The sequence below is a fragment of the Tursiops truncatus genome, chromosome 20 (genome assembly GCF_011762595.2).
Source record: "Tursiops truncatus isolate mTurTru1 chromosome 20, mTurTru1.mat.Y, whole genome shotgun sequence".
Taxonomy (NCBI): domain Eukaryota; kingdom Metazoa; phylum Chordata; class Mammalia; order Artiodactyla; family Delphinidae; genus Tursiops; species Tursiops truncatus.
Window position 1 is genome coordinate 40,816,930 of NC_047053.1, and position 27,821 is coordinate 40,844,750.

Consider the following 27,821-nt stretch of genomic DNA (forward strand, 5'->3'; position numbering starts at 1 on the left):
CAGGTGGGTGCTTGACGGGCCGGGCCAATCCCGAACACGCTTACTTTGAGCGGGAAAGTCTCAGAAGCTCCGGGAGAGAGAGGTCGCCTAACTGCCGGTTCTTGGCCTTGTCTCTGGGTGGGAGAGTGGTAACAGGCCCTGGAGGCAGCCGCCCATTGGCCGGGCAGCGGGCCAATGAGGGGTGAGAAAGGGGGAGCGGCCCTGCCATAGGGGGCGGGGCGAGGCGGGCAGGTGCCAGGTCGCGTGCTGGTAGCGAGCCGGTGCAGACAATGTAACGGCCTTTCCCCCCCACCCCGCCCCTCCCTCCCTGCTCTGGTCTCCGCACCCACAGACCGGCTCCAGGCAGAGCTGTGGGCGGCGGCGGCGGGGTGCGGGCTGAGGGAGCCGGGCCTCGACGCCCCCTCACCCCTGTACCCGAGGAGCTGTGCCTAGTCCAGGAGGGGCTGGGGGCACCATGGAGGTGAGCGGCGGAGACGCCCGTCCGCCCTCTTACCCCCCAGGCCTGAGGGAGGGACCAGAGGTAACCCACGGGGATGGTCCGAGTCCGGGTGTTGGCCGGGCTTGGAGGACGGCGACGGTGAGGAGAGACTGAGGAGCGGGCGCGTCCCTGGACGCGGGTCTCTGAGGCGGCCAGGCTGGGCGGGAGAGGCCGGGTCACCAGCTAGGAGCCCCGACGGGGCGCCCGGGCCGCGCCGCGGGGGTGAGCGGGGGGCGCAGCAGTCGGTCGGGCCAGGGCCTGGGGGCGCGGTGCGGGCTGACAGGACGGGCGGCCGGGCTGGGGAGGGAGGTGACGGCCCGCGACGCCCGGGCTGCCGCTACCTCCTCCACGTTGGGCCGCGGCGGCGCTGAGGCGGAGGCCGGCGGCGAGGGCCCGTCGGGTGGGCGAGGGCCGCGCCTCGGGGTCGGGCCTGAAGGTGGAGAGGGAAGCCGGGGCCCCCAAATGAATGTCCTGGGAACTGATTCCGGGTGGAGCTGGGCGCACAGCCGACGTGGAGCCATCGTCCGGCCGTTTCGGTCCTGGCTCTAACCTGCATGATGTCTCTCTCCCGTTCCCTATCCCCGTTTCGTGCAGCGGAAAGTCGCGTTACGTGGAGGTGCGAATCGCTGCTGGAACCTCAGTGTCGACGCCAGCAGTCGGCTAACAGATGTCTTCAACAGCGTGATGTTGACTGGCTCCCCTTCCTTCTATGATTGCTACAAGTCGCAGGTCAGTTACTCGGCTCTGCCTTTGGTAGAGGATTTTTTTCTCCATCAGATCCAGCACCACCCCCACTCCCACCCCCCAGGCCATTCACATAGGTGTTTAAATTGCTCCATGTTTAGGACCAGACACCCGGTAACAATATATATTTTTTTTAATAAATTTATTTATTTATTTTTGGCTGCGTTGGATCTTCGTTGCTACGCGCGGGCTTTCTCTTGCAGCAGTGGGGTCTATTCTTCGTTGCGGTGCGGGGGCTTCTCGTTGCGGTGGCTTCTTTCGTTGCCGAGCACGGGCTCTAGACCTGCGGGCTTCAGTAGTTGTGGCACACAGGCTCAGTAGTTGTGGTGCACGGGCTTAGTTGCCCCGCGGCATGTGGGATCTTCGCGGAAGGAGGGCTCGAACCGGTGTCCCCTGCATTGGCAGGTGGATTCTTAACCACTGCGCCACCAGGGAAGTCCCCGGTAACAGCATTTTAAATACAGAGTCTGCAGAATACACACTGGTTTCGAAAAAAAGTTAAGGAATAAGATTTTTCGTTGATTCTTATTTTTGTCTTGTCCTCAGCATGACGTGATGCCAGAAATGTAAGAAAAATCTGTATTTACTAAGACCATAAAATATTTCTTCCTTCCGGCGTTTATTGTAAGTCGGTGCAAACATACGTTTTATAATTTAAATTTTTCTTTACTCTTTTATTCTCTGGCTCTAACAATGTCTTTGGTGACATGCTGCCTTTTACCTCACGTAAAACATTTAGTTTTGTTGTTAATCGTGTTAAATTAAGCTTAGGTTAATGTAAGCCATTTTCATTTGAAATTATTTAACCAGGACATCACTGTTGATATTGTTATACTTTGAATTATAACAATATCCTGAAATAAATAATTTTATTTAATTCACACTACAACCTTGTATAGTATTATACCCACTGTACAGATAGAGAAACTGAGGCTCAGAGCGTTTGACTTGTGCCCTAAGTGACAAAGCCCATGTGGAACCCAGCTCTTTTTCACTGCCAAGACCAGCATTCCACTGCTCTCTGTAATGTTTACATGACTACTAAAATTTACTTGGATTTAATTTCAGTTGATTAAACATAGCAAGGATAAAGTGATACATTTTGCAGTTATCTAGAGTAATTAATATGCCAACCCTAAGCATTTGCATATTTAATTTCCAGAAATATTTTGACTGAGAAGGATCCAGATATTTAAAGTATAATTGTTAGAATCCACCACATTACTTTAGTTGCTTGTTTTATCCTGGCATATTACAGTTAAATCAATCTTTTAAAAGGATTTTTTCTAATACTCAAATCTTACTTTAAAGTATAAAATATACTTGAAATAATACTCCCAAAATACATTTAGTTTCAAATACTGTTTACTTCATTTGATATTATATAATCTGAAAATGCTTATTTTGTTTAAGCAACTCTTTCAAAAAATGAACAATTATTTATGTCACTTTGGATACTTCAAACCTAAAAGAGAGTTAAGGGGGTCTGTGATAAAAACTGCAGAACTAAAGAAAAAATTATGAAAGGTTCTAACAATAAAATCCTTTATAAAAGTTACTGCTAACAAACAGAAATTTTGGAAAGACAGTTTTTAGTGGCACTCTTAGCAAAATCCCTTCTGTGCCTCAGTTTCTCCAGCTTCAGAATAGTCAACAAAATATAAGCTATAAACGAGAAAATTATAATGTGTAGGTTTCAAATAGTAATCATAACTGGAATTTAAACAAATGGCTGTAAAATATTTGAGATTCTTGAAGGTGAGTGATTAGAAGGTATTAATTTTCATATATTATTGGTATAAACTCAGTGAATGTTTAAAGTGTTATTTTTCAATTATCATGTCTATGAAGAACAGAAGTTTAGGAATGTTTTGATCTAAACATGTTTTATCTCTTTTTACATAAATTTCGATTAAGAGAATGAAAGCAATTAGAAAATATTTTTAACCAGGATTATATACCTTCTATATTTATAAGAAAATACTATTTCTACTGTGTTTATGCCTGGATATTTATAGTTATTACATCTCACGTTTTACTAGCTCCTTATTTGGAGAGTTAAAAATTGTGAATCTGGGCTTCCCTGGTGGCGCAGTGGTTGAGAGTCCACCTGCTGATGCAGCGGACGCGGGTTTGTGTCCCGGTCCGGGAAGATCCCACATGCCGCGGAGCGGCTGGGCCCGTGAGCCATGGCCGCTGAGCCTGCGCGTCCGGAGCCAATGGGAGAGGCCACAACAGTGAGAGGCCCGCGTACCGCAAAAAAAAAAAAAAAAAAAAAAAAAAAAAAAAAAAATTGTGAATCTATACTTTCAGACTATTTTAATTATTTAAAATTTGAGGGGGCAGTATTTTCACTGTACCTCAATCCCTTTGGGAAGGAGGCAGGACTTTTAAATAATTCATTAAAATCTTAAAACTCAAACTTTTTATCTTATTTACTCAAAATTCATTATAGAAGTGTTAAAAAAGAAAATGAGCTTGTTTTTTCTTCTAATTGTAATATCTTTAAAATTTCTTAAGATATAACATGTCTCATCTCATTTTTACACTTTCTCTTGGAAATAGAAACTAGGCTGAAAATTAAAGATATTGTTTTAAAAGGCCCTAATGTAGGAGTAAGAAGGCCTTGAGATTGGGTTTTAGTTTTGTCACCTCTTAGCTCAGTAACTTTTAGCCTCCATTTCCTCATTTTTAAAATATAGAGAATATCCATGTCATAAAGTTGACTGGATACAATAATGTTTGTGGAATTTCTTTGAAAATTCTATGTAAATGTACATTCACTTTTTTTTTCACAGATTGGGGGCAGTAAGACTGAGTTTTGTAAATGATTTATTAAAAATAATACTGCTATAGTCCACATAATGCTCATCTGTTCAAAAAATTAAAACTGCAATAACTGTGGGTGTTTTATACCAGTGATAAGCAACAGATACTGAACAGGACCAAAATTTTCTTGGAATAACCACGCCCACTTGTTTACATACTGTCTATAGTTGCTTTGGTGCTAGAACAGCAGAGTTGAGGAGTTTCAATAGAGACCTTAACACAGCAAACGCTAGAATATTAATTATCTGGCCCTTTACAGAAAAAAATCGCCAACCCCTACTGTAAGGTAAGCTTAAGTGGCTAAGTCTAGATTTGTCTCCCAACTCCTCAAATTTCCTATTATTTGGCTAATATTCTGTAATAAATGCAGTTTTGATTGTGTCTGGTATACAAACATGTCTTTAAAATTTCAGAGTGAAGACAGTGTTGACCTAAGGCAGACCTATGCTCCACTTTCTTCATCAACAGAATATGCAAGTTCTGTAGATTCTTCACTTTTCTATGCACCATCGTCTATGTATGGAGATGATATTAAACAGCCCTCTAATTCTCAGATCAGTGTAAAGAACAGGTAAATTAATAAATTAGATTTCTCAGGCTAAATGAAGTGTTTTTAAGTTTGATTACATGGGAACGTAGTTGTATTAGCCCTTTGTTCCCTATATCAGCATTTTTATGTTATGGCATAATTTTGTTTATCAAACTTTTAGGAAATCTTAAACAGGATAGTTACATGTGTATAATTTTTTCTTATTACTTTTTTTTCATTCATTAGAGGCAACCCTGAGTAAATCTTAAGTTCCTCTTTCTAAAGATAACTTATATAAATGAGTTACAGTTTTTCAATCTATTTTTTTAATCCAATTCTAAATTTTCGGTAATTTTTCCTTCACAAGTATACAACAAACAGGATTTTATCAAACATAAGATACTTTAATTATTTTTCTGTTCAATTCCAGTAATAATAAGGGCCTACTCTATGTCAGATTCTCTCCTACTGGGGATATTAGAATTAACATGGCAAAAATTATCCCTGCCTTTATAGATCTTACAGTAATGATGATGATGATGACGACAACTTGTCAGGCACTGCAAGTATAGTGAGGTTTGAAAGAAGTAGTATAGAATGTTACGGGAGCTTACTGCCAAGAGAAGCTTAAGGGAGTGACAATACCTTTATGTTAATTATAATAAGGGAGCAGTTAATAGAGGCCGATGCATCTTTAGTTTAACCAGGACATAATTATTTTTAAAATCTACTAATTAATTAAATAATTGTTAAAAAATTTTAATTTGGTAAGTTCTCTAAAATAGTGATTTTATTAGAAGGACTATATAACATATAATTCCACAAAAAACAAAAATATTTTTTAAGTTGATACTAGTTCATTGAAAAACTTCACACTTTACAGAAATATATAAAGGCAAGCAGAATTTTACCATAACCTTGCCTCTCCACCTCCCAGTAACAACTATTAACAGTTTGGTATATATTACATAGAATATTTTTCTAGATATATACTAACATTATTAAACAAAAAAACTTTATATTGAATCTTTTTGAAATAACAAGATGTAGTGGAAAAAGCATTAGACTTGTAGGCAGACCATTTACTCAGCAAGTGTATAGTAAAGCATGGCAAATCACATGCCCTTGCAAAATTCAAGTTTCTTAATATCACACATGATCATTTATTCAACAGCTTAACGATTACTAATATCTTCCCTTCCTATGTTATGAAGATCAATGAAATTTTGAGTGTTATGCAAATATAAGGTATTTTTATTTATTTCTAAAATGTCCTAACACTATGAAATGATAGACATAAAATATGAAAAAACAAGAAATTACAATTTAAAACAACATATTACTTCTAGGAACAAATTACCCCAAATCCATAAGCGGTAAAAAGGCACCAATTTTCCCTCTCCTTGTGGCTTTTACATTTTGTATTATTTAGATAGTTTTAGTCACTAGGTAGGATTTCAGGTACATGGAGTACCAGTCACTTCTTCGGCAAAGATTTAGGGGTAGCCTCCAAATCTTTTACATTTAAGGGACAACTGCAATGTTGCTGTGATATCTAGGATGACCATATCACATTTCACTTTTTAATCCAACGTTTAGTATGAAGAGTCACAAAATAGAGCAACAGGTTCATATGGTTTTCAAATCACAAATGGAAAAACTGAGCAAGTGTTGTTGATGTAATGATGTATACTAGGACTAAACATGATTTCAGGAGCAGCCATGGTACCAACCGTGTCTGCAACATCATGGATCAGAGATTTGTATCTTGATCACCTAAAACGAATAGCATGTGTTTTGGAGAAATAAGAGGTAAGCATACATTGTGAACTAGACATAGGATTTGGAATGAAGGAGAAATACTTATGTAACATAAACACTATGCTAAAGTGGAAAATATTCTGAGTTCCTGTTCCCTTTTTATTTGAAATGATGGTATAGAGTCAATCCAAATATTTTATCGAAAAATAATGGCAGAATAAGTCTGGAAATAGAAATCAATATATTGTATTTCAATATGAGCAAAAGTATTTACATGTGATATTCATTTATCTTTAGGATTCAAACAGAAAGAAATGACTATGGTAGTGAAACAGACTTATATGGACTTGTGTCTAACATTTTGGAAGAGCAAGATAAATCACAGCCATATTTCACTGAGGGGTTAGTATATTATATAAGCTATACAGTGTGTAGTAAACCTTTAAATTCCCAGGTACTAGATTACCCTATTAACTTTTATTTTTAGTTAATAGAGGATCATCTGACAGTAGACATCTTAATTCAGATATTTGTTTCGAGAAGCCTTGATTTTGCTGTGGTGCTTGCCATACAATTGAAAGTTTAATTTGCTATTAAGAACTTTCATTTGTTGAGGTGTGCTTAGAGCAGGGGGTCTGAAGAAATGGCTCGTCTGTTTACAACATACCCGACAGGAATCTGGGTTCATTGTGACAAGGGGCACAAAACTTGTGGCCTTCCTATGAACAAATACCCAACACGTATCCCCCTGCACCTCCATGTGGCTGCTGGGCAGGACCAGTGGGACAGGGCTCAGTACTGGAAGGAAAGCTACAGCATGCAGTGGGGAAGTTTGCCACGTGGAGCCTGTCTGGTCCACGTGTGAGTGGGCCATGAATGGTCTTATAGGCATAAAGGCTTTGAACCCCTCTCTTAAAAAAAAGCAGAAAAATAGATTCCAACTTATGCCATTCTGGAAAAGGCAAAACAATGGAGACAATAAAAAGATCAATGGTTGTCAGGAGTTTGCGGGGAGAGGGGAGATGAATACATAGAGTACAGAAGTTTTTATGAGGGGTGAAAATACTTTGTATGACATTATAATGATTTTATGTCATCATACTTTTGTCCAAACCCATAGAACATGAAACACTATTCACTTCGTAAAGTGAACCCTAAGATGAACTAGGGATGTTGGTGATTATGATGTGTCAATGCAGTTCAGCCTTGGTTAAAAAAAAAAGTCTTAAAATGAATTAACACTCGGGGTAGACGTTTTTGGCAAAACTTTTGTTTCACTTTTATATATGTATACACATTATATATGTGTGTGTTTGTTGGATTGTGATGTAAAATGTGCTTTTTAGATTAAAAAAGTTTGCAGGCTACTGTAGTTATACTGGCAAATAAAAGACAAATTAATTTTTTTTAAAAAAAGAACTTTCATTTGGAAACTTGCATAATTATTCTTGCATAATTCAGAGCTATTTCCCTTGAGTTCATGAGCTAAAATTTGGCTTAAAGAATGTACATTCCAAGGACTTTTATACTTATACCTACAAAAATAAAACTATCATTACTGCTGTGCAGAAATATGTATGGATTTTATTCATACGGTAAAAATTTTTTAAGTATGCTTTAATCGTTTTATTTGGGTGTGGAAGCCATGTTATGCGGCACGTGGGATCTTTAGTTGCAGCATGCGGGATCTTTGGTTGCGGCCTGTGAACTCTTAGTTGTGGCATGTGGGATCTAGTTCTCTGACCAGGGATTGAACCTGGGCCCTCTGCATTGGGAGCACGGAGTCTTAGCCACTGGACCACCAGGGAAATCCCAGCACATCTTTTTTATTTAAAAAACATTGAGGTCAACAACACTTTTGTATTATATAATAACTTAATTAAAAGAAAAACTTATTTTGGTTTCTACTTACTATATATAAACAATTCATGTGGGGACTTCCCTGGTGGTCCAGTGGTAAAGAATTTGCCTTCCAATTCAGGGAACACAGGTTCGATCCCTGGTTGGGGAACTAAGATCCCACATGCTGCGGGCAGCTGAGCTTATGCACCTCAATGAGAGAGCCCGCGTGCCACAAACTACAGAGCCCATGCACTCTGGAGCCCGTGCACCCCACAACTAGAGAGAGAAAACCCACACGCCACAGCTAGAGAGAAGCCCGCGGGCCGCAACATAAAAGAGCCTGCATACCTCAACAAAGATCCCACGTGCCGCAACTAAGACCCGACACAGATAAAAAAGAAAGAAAAATAAATTAAAAAACAAAACAAAACAATTCATGTAAGACCATGTAGTCACCAGCCTCAGGCCTTAGTATATGTCTCTTGGGAAAGTATAGTGAAGACATATTAAGATTACAATGCATATTTATATAGCATATAGCACATTTCAAGTTATAGTTATTTGGATGTAATGGCAGCTTATAAGGCAAAGTTGGAAAGGATTAGAGATTGGTGAGGTGGGGCAATATAAATGTTTTTGAAAGCCTTTCCTACCTTCTCCACTAAGAAAATAAAGACTTTTAAAACCTAAATTGTAATTAAATGTATTTACTTGTTCTAGGACCTGCTCCTCCAATTTAAAGTCAGTTTGGCCAGTGAACACAAGCAGATTTGCAGATCACCATGACCTCTTAACAGAAACCAAAAGGCCAATAGATACAGCCATCTCTCAGCAAGCTTTTTATACTGGTGAATCTGTGTCAGCAGTGGAAAAGCAGTACCTGCATAATAGTAATCTGATACCACAACAAAAAATAGATGAACTTTATCATGGATTTACTGGTTTAGACCTTGAAGAACAATGGATGTACCCCTCACGAAGTGATCATTCTAACTGTTACAGTATTCAGACAAATGATACAGCTAAGACGACATTTCAAGAATATCTATCTATCAAAAACTGTTTTACACCCCACATTGGTCTGTCTGACATCATGAAAGAATCAGGAGTTGATACCTACTCTTATGGAAGAGAAAAAATATGTGCTAAAGGTCTTGAAGCACCATTACAGCAAAAGAGGGCAGAGATGTTTCTTTCCCAATTTAATAGATACAATGAAAATGCAGATTATTGTAGATACCCAGAATATGCTTATCCTAATAAGGCTAAGCTGAATAAGTGTTCAAATTTTAGTGTCCAAGATAGTAAAAAATTAGCCAGTGGCACACCTGAAACACCAACTGTAGAAGCAGACACCTACACAAAGTTATTTCAGGTTAAACCAGCAAATCAGAAAAAAATGGAGGCGACAATACCTGACCAGCAGAATTTCACATTTCCAAAAACTATACCACATCTGACAGAAAAACAGTTAGCAAAGGAAGCATTTACTGCTGATTTTGGCTTAAAATCAGAATGTGGACTAAAACCTCACACAGCTTGTCCAGCTAATAATGATTTTGTCAATGTCACAGAAAAGCAACAGTTTACTAAACCTGACCCCCCAAATTCTGAGTATTTTAGGTCAGTGAATTTACTAGCAAACTCAGCAGCATCTTCAGGCAGTATCAACTTAAACAGACCAACTTGGATGAATGTCCAAACAAAAAATAACACTCTTATTCCTTATCGAAATCAAGGTAACTTGATGAAATTAAATACTCATTTAAGTGCAGCTTCAAAAGGTTCTAACCATTCTTCAGATTTCCTGCAACTATCATCTACAAATTTAACAGCAAATAGCAATTTATTTCAGAAGTATTGCCAAGAAAACCCTTCAGCATTTTCTAGTTGTGATTTTGGTTATAATGGTGCAGAAAGAATTCAATCTGTCAGTCACATGAAAGGACTGACAAAGACTGGAGAAGAAAATCTCTTTGAATCTGTTACCGATAAAAAAATAAAGCAGCCAAATGGATTTTATGATAACTATTCAGCTCAGCAGTATGGGATCATTGAAAATGTAAACAAACATTATTTTCAAGCTATGCCCCAGAGTGGCCATTATGATCCTGAGGAAGGGCCTAAGCATTTAGATAGCTTATCTCAAAATACATATCAAGATCTGCTGGAGTCACAGGGTCATTTTAATAGCCACAGACAGGGAAGTGGAGAGAACAATATTAATAGCCGTGTGAATCGCACACAGGTGTCATGCTTTTCTAATAATTATATGATGGGAGATTTAAGGCATAATCAGAGTTTTCAACAACTTGGTTCAAATGGGTTTCCCCTAAGATCCACACACCCACTTGGCCATTCAGTTGTTCCACTGTTGGATTCCTATGATTTGTTTTCTTACGATGACTTAAGCCATTTAAACCCGTATTTCAATGATATGATGTATGGTGATAATTCCTTTTCTGGTTTTGTGCCAACTTTTGGATTTCAAAGACCAATTAAAACCCGTAGTGGACCAGCCAGTGAACTTCATATTCGTCTAGAAGAGTGCTATGAACAATGGAGAGCATTAGAAAAGGAGAGAAAAACGGTAACACAAAACTATCCATTTAGGTGTAACTTAGTATATCCCCTTTGCCTATCTTCATTTTATTTACCTTAGTGTAGCTTAAGAAAGAGTACTTGCCTTATTTTTAAGTTGCATTCTTCTATAATGTGTAGTATTTGTTAAGTTCATGACTATAGAGAATTAATTAGGTAATTTAGAGACTAAAAATGCTTGGGGTTTAAAAAAATTTGTTATTTTAAAGTTTATTTTGCCTATTAGGTAGACTTTTTCCTTAATGGGTTAAAAGTTTATTTCTTTGAATTTTCTAAGTATTAAACTATTGGAGTGTTTAGGTATTTTATGCATTAAGTGTGACAGAAAAGTACTGTGGTACTGTGGTTTGTATTTGTTGCCTTTTGATACCAAAACAATTTTTATCTAAAGGAGTAATTTTCAATTTACTTCTTAGGCCTATGAGAAATATTATTCATGATTGAATCATATTTAGAAAATTTAGCATCTAAAAGTCATATAATTTTTTTACAGACTGAATTGGCCCTTGCCAAAAATTATCCAGCGAAAAAGGTATCGAGTACTAATAATACTCCAATTCCAAGGCTAACCTCCAACCCATCTAGAGTTGATCGCTTAATTGTGGATGAACTTCGAGAACAAGCCAGAGTAAGCTGTGAAAATATCCAATAGCAGATTTTTTAAACTGATAAAATTTTAAAATGCTTCAGCAAGTTAGAATTCTGAAGGATTTTAAAATCACATTTATGTGTAACTCTCTGAAATGTATTCTTTTCCATGTTTGGACCTAGAACTATTAGTTATTTAGGAAAGGGAAAATAGCCCCACTCAGTCATTGAAATAGTAGGTTTAATAGTCTAAGTGGTTCCTCTTCAAGAAACCCAAATTAGCAATGGAACTAATCCTCAACAGAAAGAAAATTCTTTTTAAGCAAAAATCATTTTGCCTTTTACAGGGAAAGTCCCATTTCTTAGTCACAAATATTTGTTTCCTAGCTTCATGAGCAAACTGCTTGCATTATACAAGATAGTAAATTAACAGGAAATTACCATATCTCATTTTCTTAACTCTGTACTCTTACCTTTATTTTTGGCTGCATTGGGTCTTCGTTGCTATGCATGGGCTTTCTCCAGTTGTGGCCAGCGGGGGCTACTCTTTGTTGCAGTGCATGGGCTTCCCATTGCGGTGGCTTCTCTTGTTGTGGAGCACAGGCTCTAGGAGCATGGGCTTCAGTAGTTGTGGCCCACGGACTCTAGAGTGCAGGCTCAGTAGTTGTGGCAGACGGGCTTTGTTGCTCCGCGGCATGTTGGATCTTCCCAGACCAGGGCTTGAACCCGTGTACCCTGAATTGGCAGGCGGATTCTTAACCACTGTGCCACCAGGGAAGCCCACAGAGTCTTATTTTATTGAACATTAGTTTCTTACTTGTACCATGCTGTCTTTAAAATACAGATATGAACTACTTCAATGGAAAAAGATTGATTTTACCTAGCTTTCAGCCTCATTCAGTTGTAATTTTTAATCAAATTTGTAAATTTGTACAATGGAATTTATCAGTGGTATAGTCAGATACTGACATGGGTTATAGCCAAACGTTATAAAAACTTAGGTCTTCTGTTTTTTTCTTAAAACTGTTCCAAGTTAAATTTTTTTTCTCAGTAATACATTTCTAGGCAATAAATCAAAGGATTGCTAACTGTGGATATTAAGAAATATACTTTTTCCAGCCTTACTTAGGCTTCACCCTAATTTAGAAGGTTATGTTTATAGCTGTTATAATAATTTTGTTTATATTTAGCAACATTAGATCAGTAATACACAAAGGGCAAAAATATTTTTATGTGTACCACTTTCTAGTTTGCTGGTTTTGTGGAATTCTGAAAAAAATCTTTTAAAAGTTTATTAAGGGCTTCCCTGGTGGCGCAGTGGTTGAGAGTCCGCCTGCCGATGCAGGGGACAAGGGTTCGTGCCCTGGTCCGGGAAGATCCCACGTGCCGCGGAGCGGATGGGCCCGTGAGCCATGGCCGCTGAGCCTGCGCGTCCGGAGCCTGTGCTCCGCAACGGGAGAGGCCACAGCAGTGAGAGGCCTGCATACCACACACACACAAAAAAAAGTTTATTAAAAATCACCTGTGTAAATTTCTTTCTCTACACTTATCATTTATTCAAAATGATTGTCTTATTTTAAAAATACATAATTTGTAGTTCACTGGAGTTTTTTCTATGGTATTTTCTTTTGTTGTCTTATTTTCCCCTCAAGAATCTGGCTGGTTGTACAGTTGGGAAGAAAATATTTTATACCTGTACACTTGTGTTTTCTCCATGAGCTTAAACTGGGATAGACTTATTCCAAAGAAACTTGATAGGAGTGTGAGGTTAGAGGCATCATTCAGGTGCTTATTAATTGAGAGGTATTTTTCTACTCTCTCCAATCACTGAACACCAAGTTCTTAATGTAAATTTTAAATCATTTAGCTCCCAAAGGCAATTATTGTATTTATTTGATGTCCAAATCCTACTTACTCAAAAACTGCTCTTTCCTTACACCTTACAAGTTTAGAATTTCAAACAAGTTAGGCATATACAACTATGAAACGTACTACCCTTACTGATACACAGTGCTCTTCTTTAAGCTTAATTAACCAGAAGATTGAGACTTCCTGATTTTCCTTAGCAGTTTTGACAGTTATAGGATTTATTTTGTATTAGCTCAGCATAAGTTTAAATTGGTATTTTCTGGATTATGGATTCCTTAAAACTACCGCTAGCCAGTATTATTTCTGATTTCCAAAAGGAGAACTTTGGAGGCCCAGAAAGGAATTGCTGAAGTCAAGATTAATCAATCTAGGATTTCTCCTTTTTAGCTCAGTTTTTTTCCCTTTTAATTACAGTAACTCCTAATAATGCTCTATTTGCAGGCTATTCTCTTATTTGCCAAAAAGAATGTCATATCTTATATTTGCACTTACTGTTAATAACATGGAAATATTTGAATGTTTGACTTTTTCATTGTTGCTTATTCCCAGTAACTGACTACCCTTAAACCTTTTAGAATTAACATACACAAATAGGTACAAATACAGACTTTCCATCTTTGTTTCCTCCAGCATGGTGTCAGGACATAGTAAGCATTCACTTATTTATTGATTATTACTGCTCTCATCTCTATTCTGCTTCATTGAAGATTTGTTTTAAGTTACTGACAGGGCAATGTGGTTACATGCCTCATCAAAATTTAAAATGTTTCCCTCAGGTTGTGACTTTACTGGGCAAAATGGAACGGCTTCGAAGCTCTCCCCTTCATGCCAGTATCTCTACAGCTCTTGATAGACACTTGGAGTCCATTCACATTGTACAGTCACGTAGAAAGGACGAAATTGTTAATGCTTCAAATCGGCAAAGGCAAGGTGTTCCTAGATGCCAAGACGACAGAGGTACAAACATGAATGCATGTTCTTTTGATAAGGCACTGAGAGGATTTGAATGTTAATAAAAGCAGACTCTAAAGTTAAAGGGTTGAATTTCTAACATTTATACTTATCTAAAGAATAAATTGTTAAATGGTGCCCACATAACTTACTCCAGAAGTACTTTGATCTATTTTGCTAATATTACCCATTTAATTATAATAACTCTGTTACAGTCTGTGTTCTACCTAAAGCATAGTCATGGTTATACAAGTCAGAAATAAATACAAGTATCAACACTTTTAAATATTAAGTCAAGTACTTTGGTTAGCTCAGTCGATAGCCATCCTTCTTTTATAAAAATAATGTTTGATCATTTAGTAGCACAGCACGGGGTTTTATGAGTTAAGGGGTACTTAAATGGCATCTGATATGAACTGACCTCAAATATTTCTTTTACAGATGTTTTTGCCCTTGCTTCAGCAATTAAAGAGATGTGTGTGGCTACTCGGAAAGCACGCACTACCCTGTGGTGTGCACTGCAGATGACCTTGCCAAAAACAGCCAGTACAGCTGGCCAAACAGATGTGGAAAAGGCTTTACAAGATATAGTAAACTGTGAAGATAAAGTCCATGAAAGCCTAAATAGTAGCAATCCAATGAACCAGAGAGGTGAAGCAAACAAACATTAAGGAAATGCCAGCAGAAAGAAGAATAAAAAGCTGATAAGTAAATGTATCAAAACATGCTAAAAAATGTTAATGAACTTGTCAAACTTGAAAATTTCATTACATTAATTTTCTTTCAGATTTAAAGGTAATACCTTAATGAAGTCTAACTTCTATTTAAAAATCTTCTATTTGGAATGAATCAGATGTAGTTTAAAGTGAACTCAAAGCTAAAGTTGACTACCCTAGGGGTTCCTGGGTAGTCAAAGATAACAAGTTTAAGTAAATTAAATATTTCCTAACAGCTAAAATATTGCTGAAACCCATTCTGCAGTGCAGGTAAATGCAAATGTGAAATTCTTCTAGAAGATGTTTCATTTAGGTCTGCCTTAGTAAGTATAATTCCAAATAATGAATCTAAGTGACTGTAACCCAATTATGGCTACAGTCTAGTAACCAAGACATAGTTTTGATTGTGATATAAAAGTGTTTTCCTTACAAAACTGGATAATACCTAGGAAACAAAGGAAAACAAGGATGAACCCAATATTCATGTAAAAATATTTAAAATACTACCATATTTATAAATTTGAAATCTTAGTACCTAAGTATATGGAGGAAAATGCATCTGATTCTCCTAAAGCAGGGATAAAAGTGCCAGTGAAAAGACCATGCAAGTTACTGAATATAAAGCCTGTTCAAATCATTTGTGTATATTCTTTAAAATTTAATTATACTATCAATTATTAAATATTTCCAGTTTTAAAGTATTTTAACTGAATCAAAAACAAAACATTTCCTTTATCTGGATCTTTTAGACTTGATGCACAGTAACTAAAATAATGATTATTGTTTTAATATCCTTAGTTTGCTGCCTTTTATGAGGGTATCACGAAGTTCTAAAATGTATTTTTTTAAGGTTAATCTTTAACTTGTTTAGTTTGCAATTGGTTAGTGTATATTTTGTGTAGTTCTGTTCATTAGTTTGCTTCTGTATTTTTTTAAGAGCGTTCTTGAAAGCTTGGCTTTTTCTGTTTCTCATCACTTAATATCTTTGTATGGAACCTGAGTAATTCATTAATATGAAATGTTGGTATTATGTGACTCAGAAGATCTTGGGTTTTAACATTTCTAGCATGAGTTAAACTATAATATAATGTACTTATGAAATTTAATTGAACTATCCTTGACTAGAAACACTAATGTTTCAAATGTTGGTGTGTTTCCTAGTTTTAGAAATCCTGGTATTAAAAAAAAAAAGTGTAATCACACCACATAAATTTTCTTTAGATGATATTCAGAAGAAACTGATTGAGAATGCAGGATTAACTGTAGGGAGAAACACTTTGATCACTGAAATGCCTTAGAACTACCCAAATGAATTACATTGAGGGTAGTCAAATAAAATAGATCATCCCACCACAGTCACTGTATAGAAAGTGGTTAAGTTTGACGTAAGACATGTTGGGTGTTATGAAAACAAATATTGAACTGAATTTAGTCTCTCAGGAAAAATAAATAAATTACTTTGTTGAAAATATTTAGTTTCATTTTTTTACATGTTTGTATTAGTTTTTTTTTAATATTTATTTATTTTCTTTTATTCTTTTTTGGCTGCGTTGGGTCTTAATTGCAGCATGCGGGATCTTTCCTTGTAGCGCGCCAGCTCTTTGTTGCGGCGTGTGGGCTTCTCTCTAGTTGTGGCTTGCAAGTTTTACTCTCTAGTTGTGGCACACAGGCTGTCCAGGGCGCGTGGGCTCTGTAGTTTGCAGCACACGGGCTCTCTCGTTGAGGCGCGTGAGCTCAGTAGTTGTGGGAGCCGGCTTAGTTGCCCTGCGGCATGTAGGATCTTAGTTCCCCGACCAGGGATTGAACCGGCATCCCCTTCATTGCAAGTCGGATTCTTTACCACTGGACCACCAAGGAAGTCCCTGTATTAGTTTCTAACATTAAGAGTCACTCATGCCAGAAAACCAATTAAATTTCATTTAACTGATAAGAACTGGTGGTAAGTTTTAAATTTCATTATTAACACATAAATAATAGTGTTAGTAGATAATAAACCCATGCCATTCAGATATCCTTAGATCTAACCTGACCTCCTTCAAATAAATTTTTGTTCTGCCTTTGTGCTATTCCTGGCAAACCAGAATAAAAATTCTGGGGAAACTTTTACATGACAGTGGTCAGAAATTAAACACTAGTCCATTAACAAAATACAAACACAAAAATTCTTTGAAATTCTGTTAATCAAGTCATGCTTTGGATAACTCAAGTTAGTAGGTTGTTCCTTTCTATTGTATACCCTCTAATGGATGGTTCTTAAGCATTGTACTTCTGAATTACAACCTATGAATAATCTGGTACTATAATGTTTTAGAGGGTTGGGAATTAATGTTGTGACCGAAATTCCAAATTTGGCCTAAAATGTCAATCATACCACAGAAAATATGGTTGTTTAAAATTTGCCTTTTGCAGTATTGAATATTTTAGACATAAAGGATTTACTGGCACCTGAGTTAACTGGATAACCTTACTCAAAGCCTAATGAGCTGATCCTCTTTTTCTGTTTAAGCATTAGTTCAAGTGTACACTAACTATAACCTATGTAATAGAGTCCCAGAAGAAAGAATTGCCTACTGTTGTAACAGATTGAAACTAGAACCCTTCAGGGGTCTATGGATATAACTTGACTCTGCTTCAGAGACCAAAATCAAGGTGAGAACCAACCAAAAATCCAAAATATGGGTTATTAAATTAAAATAGGCTCTCTCATATGCTATCTGTAGCCACAGCCACATATGAAACTAAGACTCCAACAGTACTTCAGAGACTTCAAAGCCAATCTACTGACTGTCCAAAAGAGAAGGTAACCTTTCTGATCTCCTAATATCCAACTCATAGAAAGGAAAACTGAGGCAGAGAATTTATAGATTCCAGGAAGAGGTTCTACTAGCAGAAGAGATAACTGGGCTAATCAAAACATAAGTAAAATTCAAACCCATTCCTAAGTGACTATCCACACAGAACTCACTTCCAGGTGGAAGGAATCAGAATAAATCAGAAGACAGTGATTTAAATAGTTTATTTTTTTAAAAGGTGGTTATTTAAAAAAAATTTTGCAATGCCACGGTTATAGGAGTGTATAGAGGTGACACATCATTTCCTTAACCATGCGTTTTACCTTCCACAGAAAGGTAAAAAAATTTGTTAATCTCATAGTTAATGGTATAAAACAGAGGTCAGCAAACATTTTCTCCAAAGGGCCAGGTAGTAAATATTTTAGGCTTTAAAGGTCACATAAGGTCTCTGTCACATATTCTTTCTTTTACAGCCCTTTGAAGATGTGAAACCCGTTGTTAGCTTGCACCGCACAGAACCAGACTGGGCAAAATTTGGCTGCTGGCAGTTGTTCGCCCACCCCTGGTATAAAATATCTACTTTCTGTCTTGACAGAGGAATTGCTGTCTTCAGGCTTCTTGACAGGCTACTGCCTGAAGTAGGGAAAGGCCTATTTACAGCCGAATGTGGCTTGTGACAAAAGTAGACATGGAGGAGAGTTCCTACTCACTTTTGACTCTCCCAAGCAGTTTTTCCATTCACTCACTCGTTCAATAAATTTGTTGCACCTACTATGTACACTCTTAAATATCTTTGTGTTAGCAGAGGTTTCCAGTGTTTCTTCCTTAAAAGGGTTTCTTTAAACTTGTAATTATCAGGTCCTTATATGTTTTAGGGCAGATCAGGATTAAAATCTCTACTAGCACTCAAGAGGATTCATGATTATAAAAAATGAATCTAGCTAACAATGATATCCTTGCACTCAATACTGACACATCCTTCTTAAAATCACAGCCCAGGGCTTCCCTGGTGGCGCAGTGGTTGAGAGTCTGCCTGCCGATGCAGGGGACACGGGTTCGTGCCCCGGGCCGGGAAGATCCCACATGCTGCGGAGCGGCTGGGCCCGTGAGCCATGGCCGCTGAGCCTGCGCGTCCGGAGCCTGTGCTCCACAATGGGAGAGGCCACAACAGTGAGAGGCCCACTTACCGCAAAAAAAATAAAAATAAAAATCACAGCCCAGATAAGGAAAAATATATAACTATCTCTTATTAAAAGACACTTTGTTTCCTACCATAGGCTGAAACTTTTAAAAAATCTCAAATGTAGAACAGCCACCAAATAACTTCTCATTTTCCTAGTTTGTTGCCATGTAACATAAAGTCTGGATCCAGGTGGGGCTCTTCATCAGCTTCCTATTTCAGCCATAAAACAATACATTTAGGGGTGAATACTACTTCTGAAGCAATTGACACTCCTACATTTCATCTCAGGGAAGGAGTGGTCATGATTCTGCTCCTTCAGGACAAAAACTGTCAGCTTTCTGAATATTCCTGCTCTTTATCCCAGGTGAGGGAAGACTTTTTAAAGTGGCCAAAAGGAGTACAGGACTTCAGTATTAAAATATAAAGATTGCCCCCATTCCAGATCTTTGGTACAGACATCAACTACAATAATCTGCTTACCCACATCACAGAGACATGGCACATTTTGTAATTAGAAGTGTTTGTGATTTTCCTTTTGACCATGTAAACAAAAGGGGAAATGCCTTGGGAAACCACTTTTGCAATGTTTTCTCATTTCTCTTAAATACACAAGTGCACAACCAGTTCTCCCTTTGACCAAGTTCATGAGGAGAAAGAATAGAGTGGACCAAGGTTATCGCTTTCGCTCTCCTCTTTGAGTCCTTTTCTTTTCCTTTTCCTTGCGCTCCTGCTTGGCTAGCTTGTCCCTCTCCCTCTGCAGCTTGTCCTGTTCCTTCTTCCTTTGGGACTCATCCCGAAGAGAGTCTCGCTCCAGTTTTCGGGCATTAAGGACATCTTCCACGTTGGTGTTTCGAAACAGGGCTACAGGTGAGTTAAGGGATGAGGGTCCAGGTCACACAGGTCTCAACTACTGCTCTCTCCTCATTCTTGCTGTCATCTCTCTACATGCCAAGTCTTCAATACTCTCTACCTATCCCTAGTCTTAAAAAAAAACCCTTACGTTTATCTTTGGTCTAATGGGAAATCCTAAAACTACCATTAGTAAAAAACTAGAATAAAAATCTCATTCAGACTTATCTGAGTGTTAAATATTTCATGAAAATGAAATTTCATTCTACAATAAGTACTTATATCATTCACTGACGCAATATTGTATAGTATCCAGGCTAGTTTTAGTAACTAGAGTATTAAAGTAACTGGCAAAATTTTTATGTACTTGGCATTATTAAAATGCTTGAAAAGAGTTAAGTTGTTTAACCTTACTAAACTTTATCAGGTTGCTTTTTACCCTAGACCACTAAAGCTTAAGTGAAAATCATGTTCTAAGGAAATAAGTTTAACCAGTTAGAAAATACCTAGCCAAAAACTTTACTCTTCATTTCTTACAACTTTAAAACATAACCTGTTACTACCAGACAAGCTCCTCTTTACACTTAAAACATAATTTTTTTCTGCCTTTAGTGCTTTAAAATGAGTAAGTCTCACTGAAATAACCCCCCTTCTCAGATAATCCACCATACTCCTCACCTTTAAGGCGGATTTCTATCCACGTTCTCTAGGAAGCTGCTCATAAGTGATTCTGTTGGTAGGGATTTTCCTCAGCACGTATGTTCCAATCTGTCCGTATTTTAACTTAAAGTCTTCAGTGTTTGTAGTGTCTTTCCACTGAATTATAAGATCTTTGAGGACAAAGACCAAAACTGCAATATTGTTCTATTTGCTTCCACATTGCTCGGAAACCCAGCGCCATATGCACGGAATATAGATTCTCATTTTCCCTTAGAAATCCTTTCTCTAAGCCCTTCACAGTTCATGTTAACATATTTTCTTTGGGGAAAATTCTTGCTAAATTGACTATTTAGTACTGTCCTAGGACTGAGGCTCACAATGCTGGCCTGACCTGTGTCATTGGAGGTAAATGGAGCCCCCAGCAAGGACAGTAAAATAAAAACTGACCCACAAGAATATTCTACGGAGGAACACATGGGGATGGACACAGAGAAGGATACATTTCTCAGAACCAGTGCTCATCATGGTGGCACCTGAATCATCCTTCTCATCTGCTTCAGTGAGTGACGTTAAGGAAAGTCAGATGGAAAACAAAGGTTAGCACATCCCAACCCAACATCAGAAAATAGTGACTAAGGTGATGGGTAGGAAAAGCGCGCTGAATGGAAGGACTCTGTCAGGGATATGACGGTAGACCCAGGAGAGTCATCTTGGGAAGTCTCAACTTGGGGAAGACTGCTCAGAGCTTCTGTAAAATCCTTATCTGTCAGAGGCTGAAAAGAAACTGAAGCTGGTCTAGGTGGACTGCCACATTACCTGGGAGCCAGGGGATGGCAAGATAACCTCAAAAACGGTGGTTCTCAAAGTGTGGTTCCCAGAACTTGTGAGAAACACACATTCCTGGGCCCCATTCTGGATCTACTAAATCTAGAACTGTGGGGCATAAGGCCCAGCAATCCTCCGGGAGAACCACTGCTTAAAACATTCTTTTCTAGCCCAAGAAATGAGATTTTGTAGTTGGAACCTCAGCTCTGCCAAACCTGGCAAGAAAAATCATGAGGGAAAACTAGAAGAGGAGTTGGCCCCAAAGAGCCTGAGAATTCTTTCCTAACCTAGTGACATTTCTGGTATGATGTCCACTCCATTCAAGCTGGCTCAGTAAGCTAGGCATTCCCTAAACAAACTTCAAATTCACAGGAAACCAGATCTGCCCCCACCAGCAATACCTGCTTTTCACACAGTCCCCGCTCAAATTCCAGGTTTATTCTGGTGTTGCTTTGGGGGGTTCAGTCTCACTTTGGGGGTTCAGTCTCACTTTTATTAATTATGTGGTCACTGGAATATTAAAAAAAAAAAGATTCAAATGAAATTGCTCCAAATTTGGGAATCCAAATTCAAATCCAGGTTCTAGTCCTGGTTTTGCTATTAATTCTTTGAATGTCTCTGATCACCCATTCATCTCTTAGTGCCTCAGTTTCCTTATCAACTGTGAAAAAATATAAAGATGGATTATACATGTAACACTGTACTTCATAGAAAGGTATCATACAAATGTAAAGAATCATAAGTGTAAATCAACTACAAAGAATCACAGCTAGAGCATATTTTCTGAAAACATAATAACAGTGGTCCATTCAGGCATTATTTGTTTCACACTGAAGTTTTCAGGAACATATAGATTGTGTCTTAAAAAATGTAAGTCCAGTATCAACCATTCCAACATCATTCCTCACGCCCACCGAGGGCTACAGATCACTGCCATTTCAAAGAAGAAAATTAAGCTATAGAGGGGGACTGGCAGCTTCCCAGAGCTCACTGTAAACCAGCAAAGGCTTTTGGCTCAAGCCTCAGCGAATAGCGCTGAGACTCCAGAAAGGATATTCCTCTTCGTCTGTCACGTCAGCATACTGCGCCAGGAGCGCAGCTTTCCTCTGCTTCTCCTCTTCTGACACCATCCTGGGCTTCACCACAATCTGCGCCTGCTTCTCAATGAGGGTGGCAATGGCCTGGACCTCATCTGGGAGGTGGTGGGAGGGCAGGGAGGGACAACAAGGTTGTATGTGAGAGGAAACATGCTCACCGAACCACTAGTCCACCACCCTGGCAGTGCTTGGAGTAAAGGCAAGGGCATCTGCTGACTCCTTAGAGCTCTGGGGTGCAAAGGAGGTGCCTCGGGGGCCAATGAGAAAGACAAGGAAAGGCCGTGAAGGCCAGGCTTTAGGTCTCGTATTCGTCTTCAATCAGAGCAGCCCTGCTTTTACTTATTTTATATAATGAAGTTCTGCTGCTTTAAAAAAAAAAGGTTAAAAAGCACCGCATTAGAACCATAGACAATGAAGCCTCCAAACATGAAACTTTCTCTCCTCTCAGCTCAGAAGCCAAAGAGGGAATCTAGCATCAACTTAAGCTGGCCTATTTCATGTTGATAATTATGCTAGGTGAAATTCTTATACTATTTTAAAATAAAATCATCTGTTAACTTCTCCATTCTCAAAGAAAGGAGGCAATGGTGTAAAGCAGTGATTCTCATGCCTGGCTGCATATTAGAATCATCTGGGGGAGCTTTAAAAAAGATAGCAATGCCTGGGTCCCCACCCCAAAGATGTTTATATAATTGGTCCATGGTGCAGCCCAGGCACAGGCACTTTTATTTTTATTTATTTATTTTATTTTATTTTTGGCTGTGTTGGGGCTTCATTGCTGCACGTGGGCTTTCTCTAGTTGCAGCGAGAGGGGGCTACTCTTCACTGTGGTGCGTGGGCTTCTCATTGTGGTGGCTTCTCTTGTTACAGAGCACGGACTCTGGGCACATGGGCTCAGTATCTGTGGCATGCAGGCTCAGTAGTTGTGGCTTGTGGGCTCTAGAGTGCAGGCTCAGTAGTTGTGGCGCATGGGCTTAGTTGCTCTGCGGCATATGGGATCTTCCCGGACCAGGGATTGAACCCGTGTCCCCTGCATTGGCAGGCGGATTCTTAACTACTGTGCCACCAGGGAAGTCTTGGCATTGGCACTATTAAACGTACAGCAAGCAATTCTAGTGTACAGCCACGACTGAGAACCAACATGCAGATGGCTTAGAACAGATTCTGTTCAAGTTTGGATTTATGATTTGAGCTTTCTGCAGCTGATTTGTCATCCTAATGGTAACATCTCTTTCATTTTAAAGGGTGGAGGGTTTAGCTGAATAAAGTAAAAGACCAATCATAATTTGTGTTATGAAATGAGAATATGAAAAAGATGGGAAAATATAGTTGACCCTATACCTGCAGAGCAAATCTACAAGGGGGAGTGGGAAGAGGAATGAAAACGAAAAAAGAAAAAACCACAGTGAAGAGAGCCATGGTCAGCTGAAGCGGAAAAATGTAAAAGGAAAAAAGAAAACCAATGTTCAGTTAAAAAGTTAAAGTAGGACTTCCCTGGTGGCGCAGTGGTTGAGAGTCCGCCTGCTGATGCAGGGGACACGGGTTCATGCTCCGGAGCCTGTGCTCCGCAATGGGAGAGGCCACAACAGTGAGAGGCCCGTGTACCGCAAAAAAAAAAAAAAAAAAGTTAAAGTAAGCTGCTCTGTGTTTGCCAGTTTAACTTATTTTAGGGCAAATGAGCATCCACTGGAGAAAACTAAAAACTCTTTCTCTAACAGCTGTAGAGTAAAGGTTGTTGGAGATTAGACGTAAAAACTCCAACTCTACCTTCTTTTTTCACTTTGGTGACAACATTCTGAGTTTCCGACCATCGTTCCACAATCTCCTTGCAGATGTTAAGAAGGGAATCTTCTTCCTGGTTGGAAAAGTAGACCAATTAATTTCCTGAGAGCTCTCAACCTGAACAAAGTCTATGCAGAGGGCAGAGCTCCCCCTGCTGGTGATGAGAAGAAATCACAGGGAGGGTTTGGAAGCCACAGAATAGAGATTATGTTTCTCTTCTGAGGCTCCAAACACAGAGGTAATCCTATGCGTGAGTCCCAGAAGCCACACCTGCTAGGTCAAGAGCACCCACCCCATCCTGTCAAGCTCCAAAGGAAAGGATTCTCACCAACTCAGGGCAGTCCTTCTCCTTTCGGGGCAAAAACCTCTTGCTTGAGTCAAAACTCTATGAAATCTTCCTTGGCCAATTTACTCAACTCAGAACACTCTCCAAAGTTTATCAACTTTCTTGCTGGAACATATCCACGAGCTTGCTGATCCATAATAAAGAGAAGTTAAGTGAGTAGATGGTCTCCTATACAACCATCCCTCTGTCCATTTTTCATAAGCAGACATATTCTGCACACCAACCAATCTTCCTCCTTAGCATGGTATGACAAAAAGGATGTTGGCTTTGGTGTCAGACTTACTTAAATTCAAATCCCAGATCTATGAGCAAGTTTCTTAACTTTTCCAAGCTTCACATCTTCCCAGGATTTGAGAGAGGATGAATGTGTATAAAGGGCCTACAGTCCTAACCGCTGGTGGTCCAGCGGTTAGGACTCTGTGCTTTCACTGCCGTGGGCCAGGATTCAATCTCTGGTCAGGGAACTAAGATCCCACGTGCTGTGCACCGCCAAAAAAAAAAAAAAAAAGGCCTACACCACTGGGCAAAGAACAGGCATTTCAACAAATATGGGTATTTCCCTCCATCTTCATTATGGCTGCCTTCACCACCTTCACCTTCTATCCCTCAGGATGAGTTGTCAGTGTTCACATTTCCTACTGTGTCAGGCACTGTTCAAATACATAAGAACTCTCAGAGTTCTTAAAACAGTCTCAAGAAGCACTCTCAATTTAGAGATGAGGAAACCAAGGCACAGAGGTTAAGCAACTTGCCTAAGGTGATACAAGTAATAAGTGGATTAAACAGGATTTGAACCCAAGCATTCTGGCTTTGAGCCCACGTTCTCAACCGTTATATTACACCATCTCTCAGAGAAAAGTAAGGAGAGGCAGAACACAGACTTACTGTGGATATCCTTATTCTGTACCCAACAAAGGATTCCATCCTCTACCCTGCATACTTTTAGCATGCATGCCAGACATATTGGACTTCTTTGGTCCAGAGTTCCTGACTTGCAAGGATCCCCAGCAGGAAAAGCAAAGGGAGAGGAAAAGAAAAAAGGGTAGGAAAAGGAATGGAGAGGCAAAAGAGAAAGGGCACTCTTGGAGGACGAGGTGGTTTATTCCCCCAATCCCCTCATCCAAACCAAAGAAGTTCATTCCTCCATTCGTTCATTTATTCATCCAGATGGTTCCTGCCATATTCAAGGCACTAAGATGAGTGCTAAGAGATGAATGAGAAACAGTCACTAGCCTCATGACACTTACAATTTAGAAGGCTGGTATATAAACAGCTGTGACGAAATGTAATCTCCTGTTTACTAAACTCATTGTGATAATCATTTCATGATGTATACTGGACACCTTAAACTTATGTAGTGCTGTATGTCAATTATATCTCAATACAACTGGAAGAAAAAAATGTAACATCCTCCTTAATGCTATGACCCTACTTAAAGCTGCTCACCCCTCCATTCCACTCCTGATCCTCTTACAATGCTCCTTTTTTCCTAGCACTAATCATTTTCTAACATACTATATAATTTACTGATTATGTCTTTCCTTACCGGAATATAACCCTTTGAGGGCAGGGATTTCTGTCTATGTTGTTCCCTAAAGTACCCCAAGCACTTAGGGCAGTGCCTGGCCGATGGATATTTTTATCCATCGATAAAAATTTGATTAATCAGTCAATCAGCGCGGGACTTCCCTGGCAGTCCAGTGGTTAAGACTTCGTCTTCCAGTGCAGGAGGTGCGGGTTAGATCCCTGGTGGGGGAGCTAAAATCCCACATGCCTCACGGCCAAAAAACCAAAACATAAAACAGAAGCAATATTGTAACAAATTCAATAAAAGACTTAAAAGAAAAATCAATCAGCGCAAGTGCAATCAGAAGGAATAAAGGGAAGGATGACAGAAGCTTTTGTTTACTGTCATTTGCTCCCAATTATATATACTATTCTTGAATCTTACCTCAAATTGTTGCTGACAAACTTCTAAATTCCTAATATTGAATCTAGCCCAATATGGCAATTGAGTTGGCTATGCCTTTTGTTTTTCCTAGAATGGGAAAATAAAATAAATAAATTTTTTAAAAAGTAATTTAAATTGCTTGCCTCCTACTCTTTCCCTCTATGACCTGCAATGTAATAGTTCAAGGAAATAAGTTATTCCACTGTGCTGTATTTCCACTGAACTTATGAGTTGCATCACAAGCTGTGTTAAGGCTTTCCCATTTATAGGTCAATCTCACCAGAGCAGGCTCTGGAACTAAAAGGGGGCCCTTGCCAGGAGGCCCTGGGACAGCTGCACTAGTGTTATGTTTTAACCACGTGACCAGTCAATGAACTGCACTTTCACCAAGTAAGTGTAGGTAGAGATGAGGGCAGGAGAAATGATCAGGTTGGAAAAGTGGACATCTTGGTGACTTACCACTTAAATACAGTTTAAAGCACAATTTCTGAATTCTTGAATCTGCTTCTAAAAGGCTAAGTATCAAGTTTATCTCTCTTCTTTAAAACTCTGATCTCTCTTACTCCCCAACCTACTCCACCCAATGATTACTGCATTTCTAAATACAGTAAAGGATCAAGCACAAAATTTGTTTCCATTCTGCCTAGGCGTGAAAAGACCTCTACCGCCTAAACTGACCTTTTTTGGACTCCTACCTCCAAAATAGGAAACCGAGAGGGTACCTCCCGCAGGCTTTTGTCAGGGGCACTGCCTCTTAAAGGGCACAGACATCTCAGAGCACTTAATTCCCCCCTCTGAACACTGTCAGCGGATGGGAATGAAATTGGTTGTTAGACGTTTATGACAAAACTCATTCAGACATTTCAACGCCTTTGGAAGAATACTCACCCAGCTCACCGACAGGCATCTGAGAGGGCCTTGTCCTCAAGAATAAGGTAAAGCCTTTCCTCTCTATGCACCTGCAACCTTCCGGCTCCCAAAACCCTGCATGGGGAGCAACCCCCTTCCCCCGAGGCCCAGGGCTCAGAAGAGTATTCCTCTCCCAGGTGAGACCACTAATCCTCTGGGACACCAAGTAGGGGAAAGGGGATACGAAGTACTGACAGGGGCCGGCAGAGAGGCTAAAGGAATGTGTCCGGGCTTCTCACCAGGAAAGCAGAGAGGATACCCTGCAGAGCGTCCAGCTTCTCCTCTTCCTCCTCCTCCTGAAGGACTCCCAGGATGTAGGCACCGTAAACGGCTCGGTCCACTCCCAGCGCCTCCAACCGTCCGTCTAGCCACGATTCAAAGCCGCTGCCCCCTCCATCGCTCTCGCCGGAGGCAGCAGCGGCCACTGCGCTGGGCGCCGCCATCTTGGGGCCAGGGTCCTGCCAGCCCCCAGGGCGCCTACCGCAGCGCCTGACGGGCCGCGCCACGGGCTCACTGCGC

General features: G+C 39.6%; 2 protein-coding genes and 1 non-coding gene across 4 annotated transcripts; 2 read left to right on the top strand and 1 right to left on the bottom strand.

Moving 5' to 3' along the window:
- On the top strand, positions 1-14,915 carry MEIOC (meiosis specific with coiled-coil domain). Its single transcript, XM_033847544.2, has 8 exons — positions 1-460; positions 1,073-1,207; positions 4,465-4,622; positions 6,639-6,743; positions 8,904-10,773; positions 11,278-11,412; positions 14,018-14,198; positions 14,634-14,915. Exons 1-8 carry the CDS (start codon positions 455-457, stop codon positions 14,861-14,863), a joined length of 2,820 nt encoding a protein of 939 aa, XP_033703435.2. The 5' UTR covers positions 1-454; the 3' UTR covers positions 14,864-14,915.
- On the bottom strand, positions 1,394-27,805 carry CCDC43 (coiled-coil domain containing 43). Of its 2 annotated transcripts, none has more exons than XM_033846625.2 (5): positions 27,542-27,805; positions 24,082-24,169; positions 22,274-22,409; positions 20,893-20,951; positions 1,394-1,703 (listed from the first exon to the last, which is right to left on the bottom strand). In XM_033846625.2, exons 1-5 carry the CDS (start codon positions 27,743-27,745, stop codon positions 1,636-1,638), a joined length of 555 nt encoding a protein of 184 aa, XP_033702516.1. In that variant the 5' UTR covers positions 27,746-27,805; the 3' UTR covers positions 1,394-1,635. The 2 variants fall into 2 exon arrangements, with proteins under 2 accessions (XP_033702516.1, XP_004311199.1); XM_004311151.4 differs by lacking the exon at positions 1,394-1,703 and adding an exon at positions 17,906-19,744 and having other exon boundaries at positions 27,542-27,797.
- LOC117309881 (small nucleolar RNA SNORA11) lies at positions 6,954-7,083 on the top strand. Its single transcript, XR_004524171.1, has one exon. It is a non-coding gene; the product is annotated as a small nucleolar RNA SNORA11 (small nucleolar RNA).
- Positions 27,806-27,821: the final 16 nt, after the last annotated feature.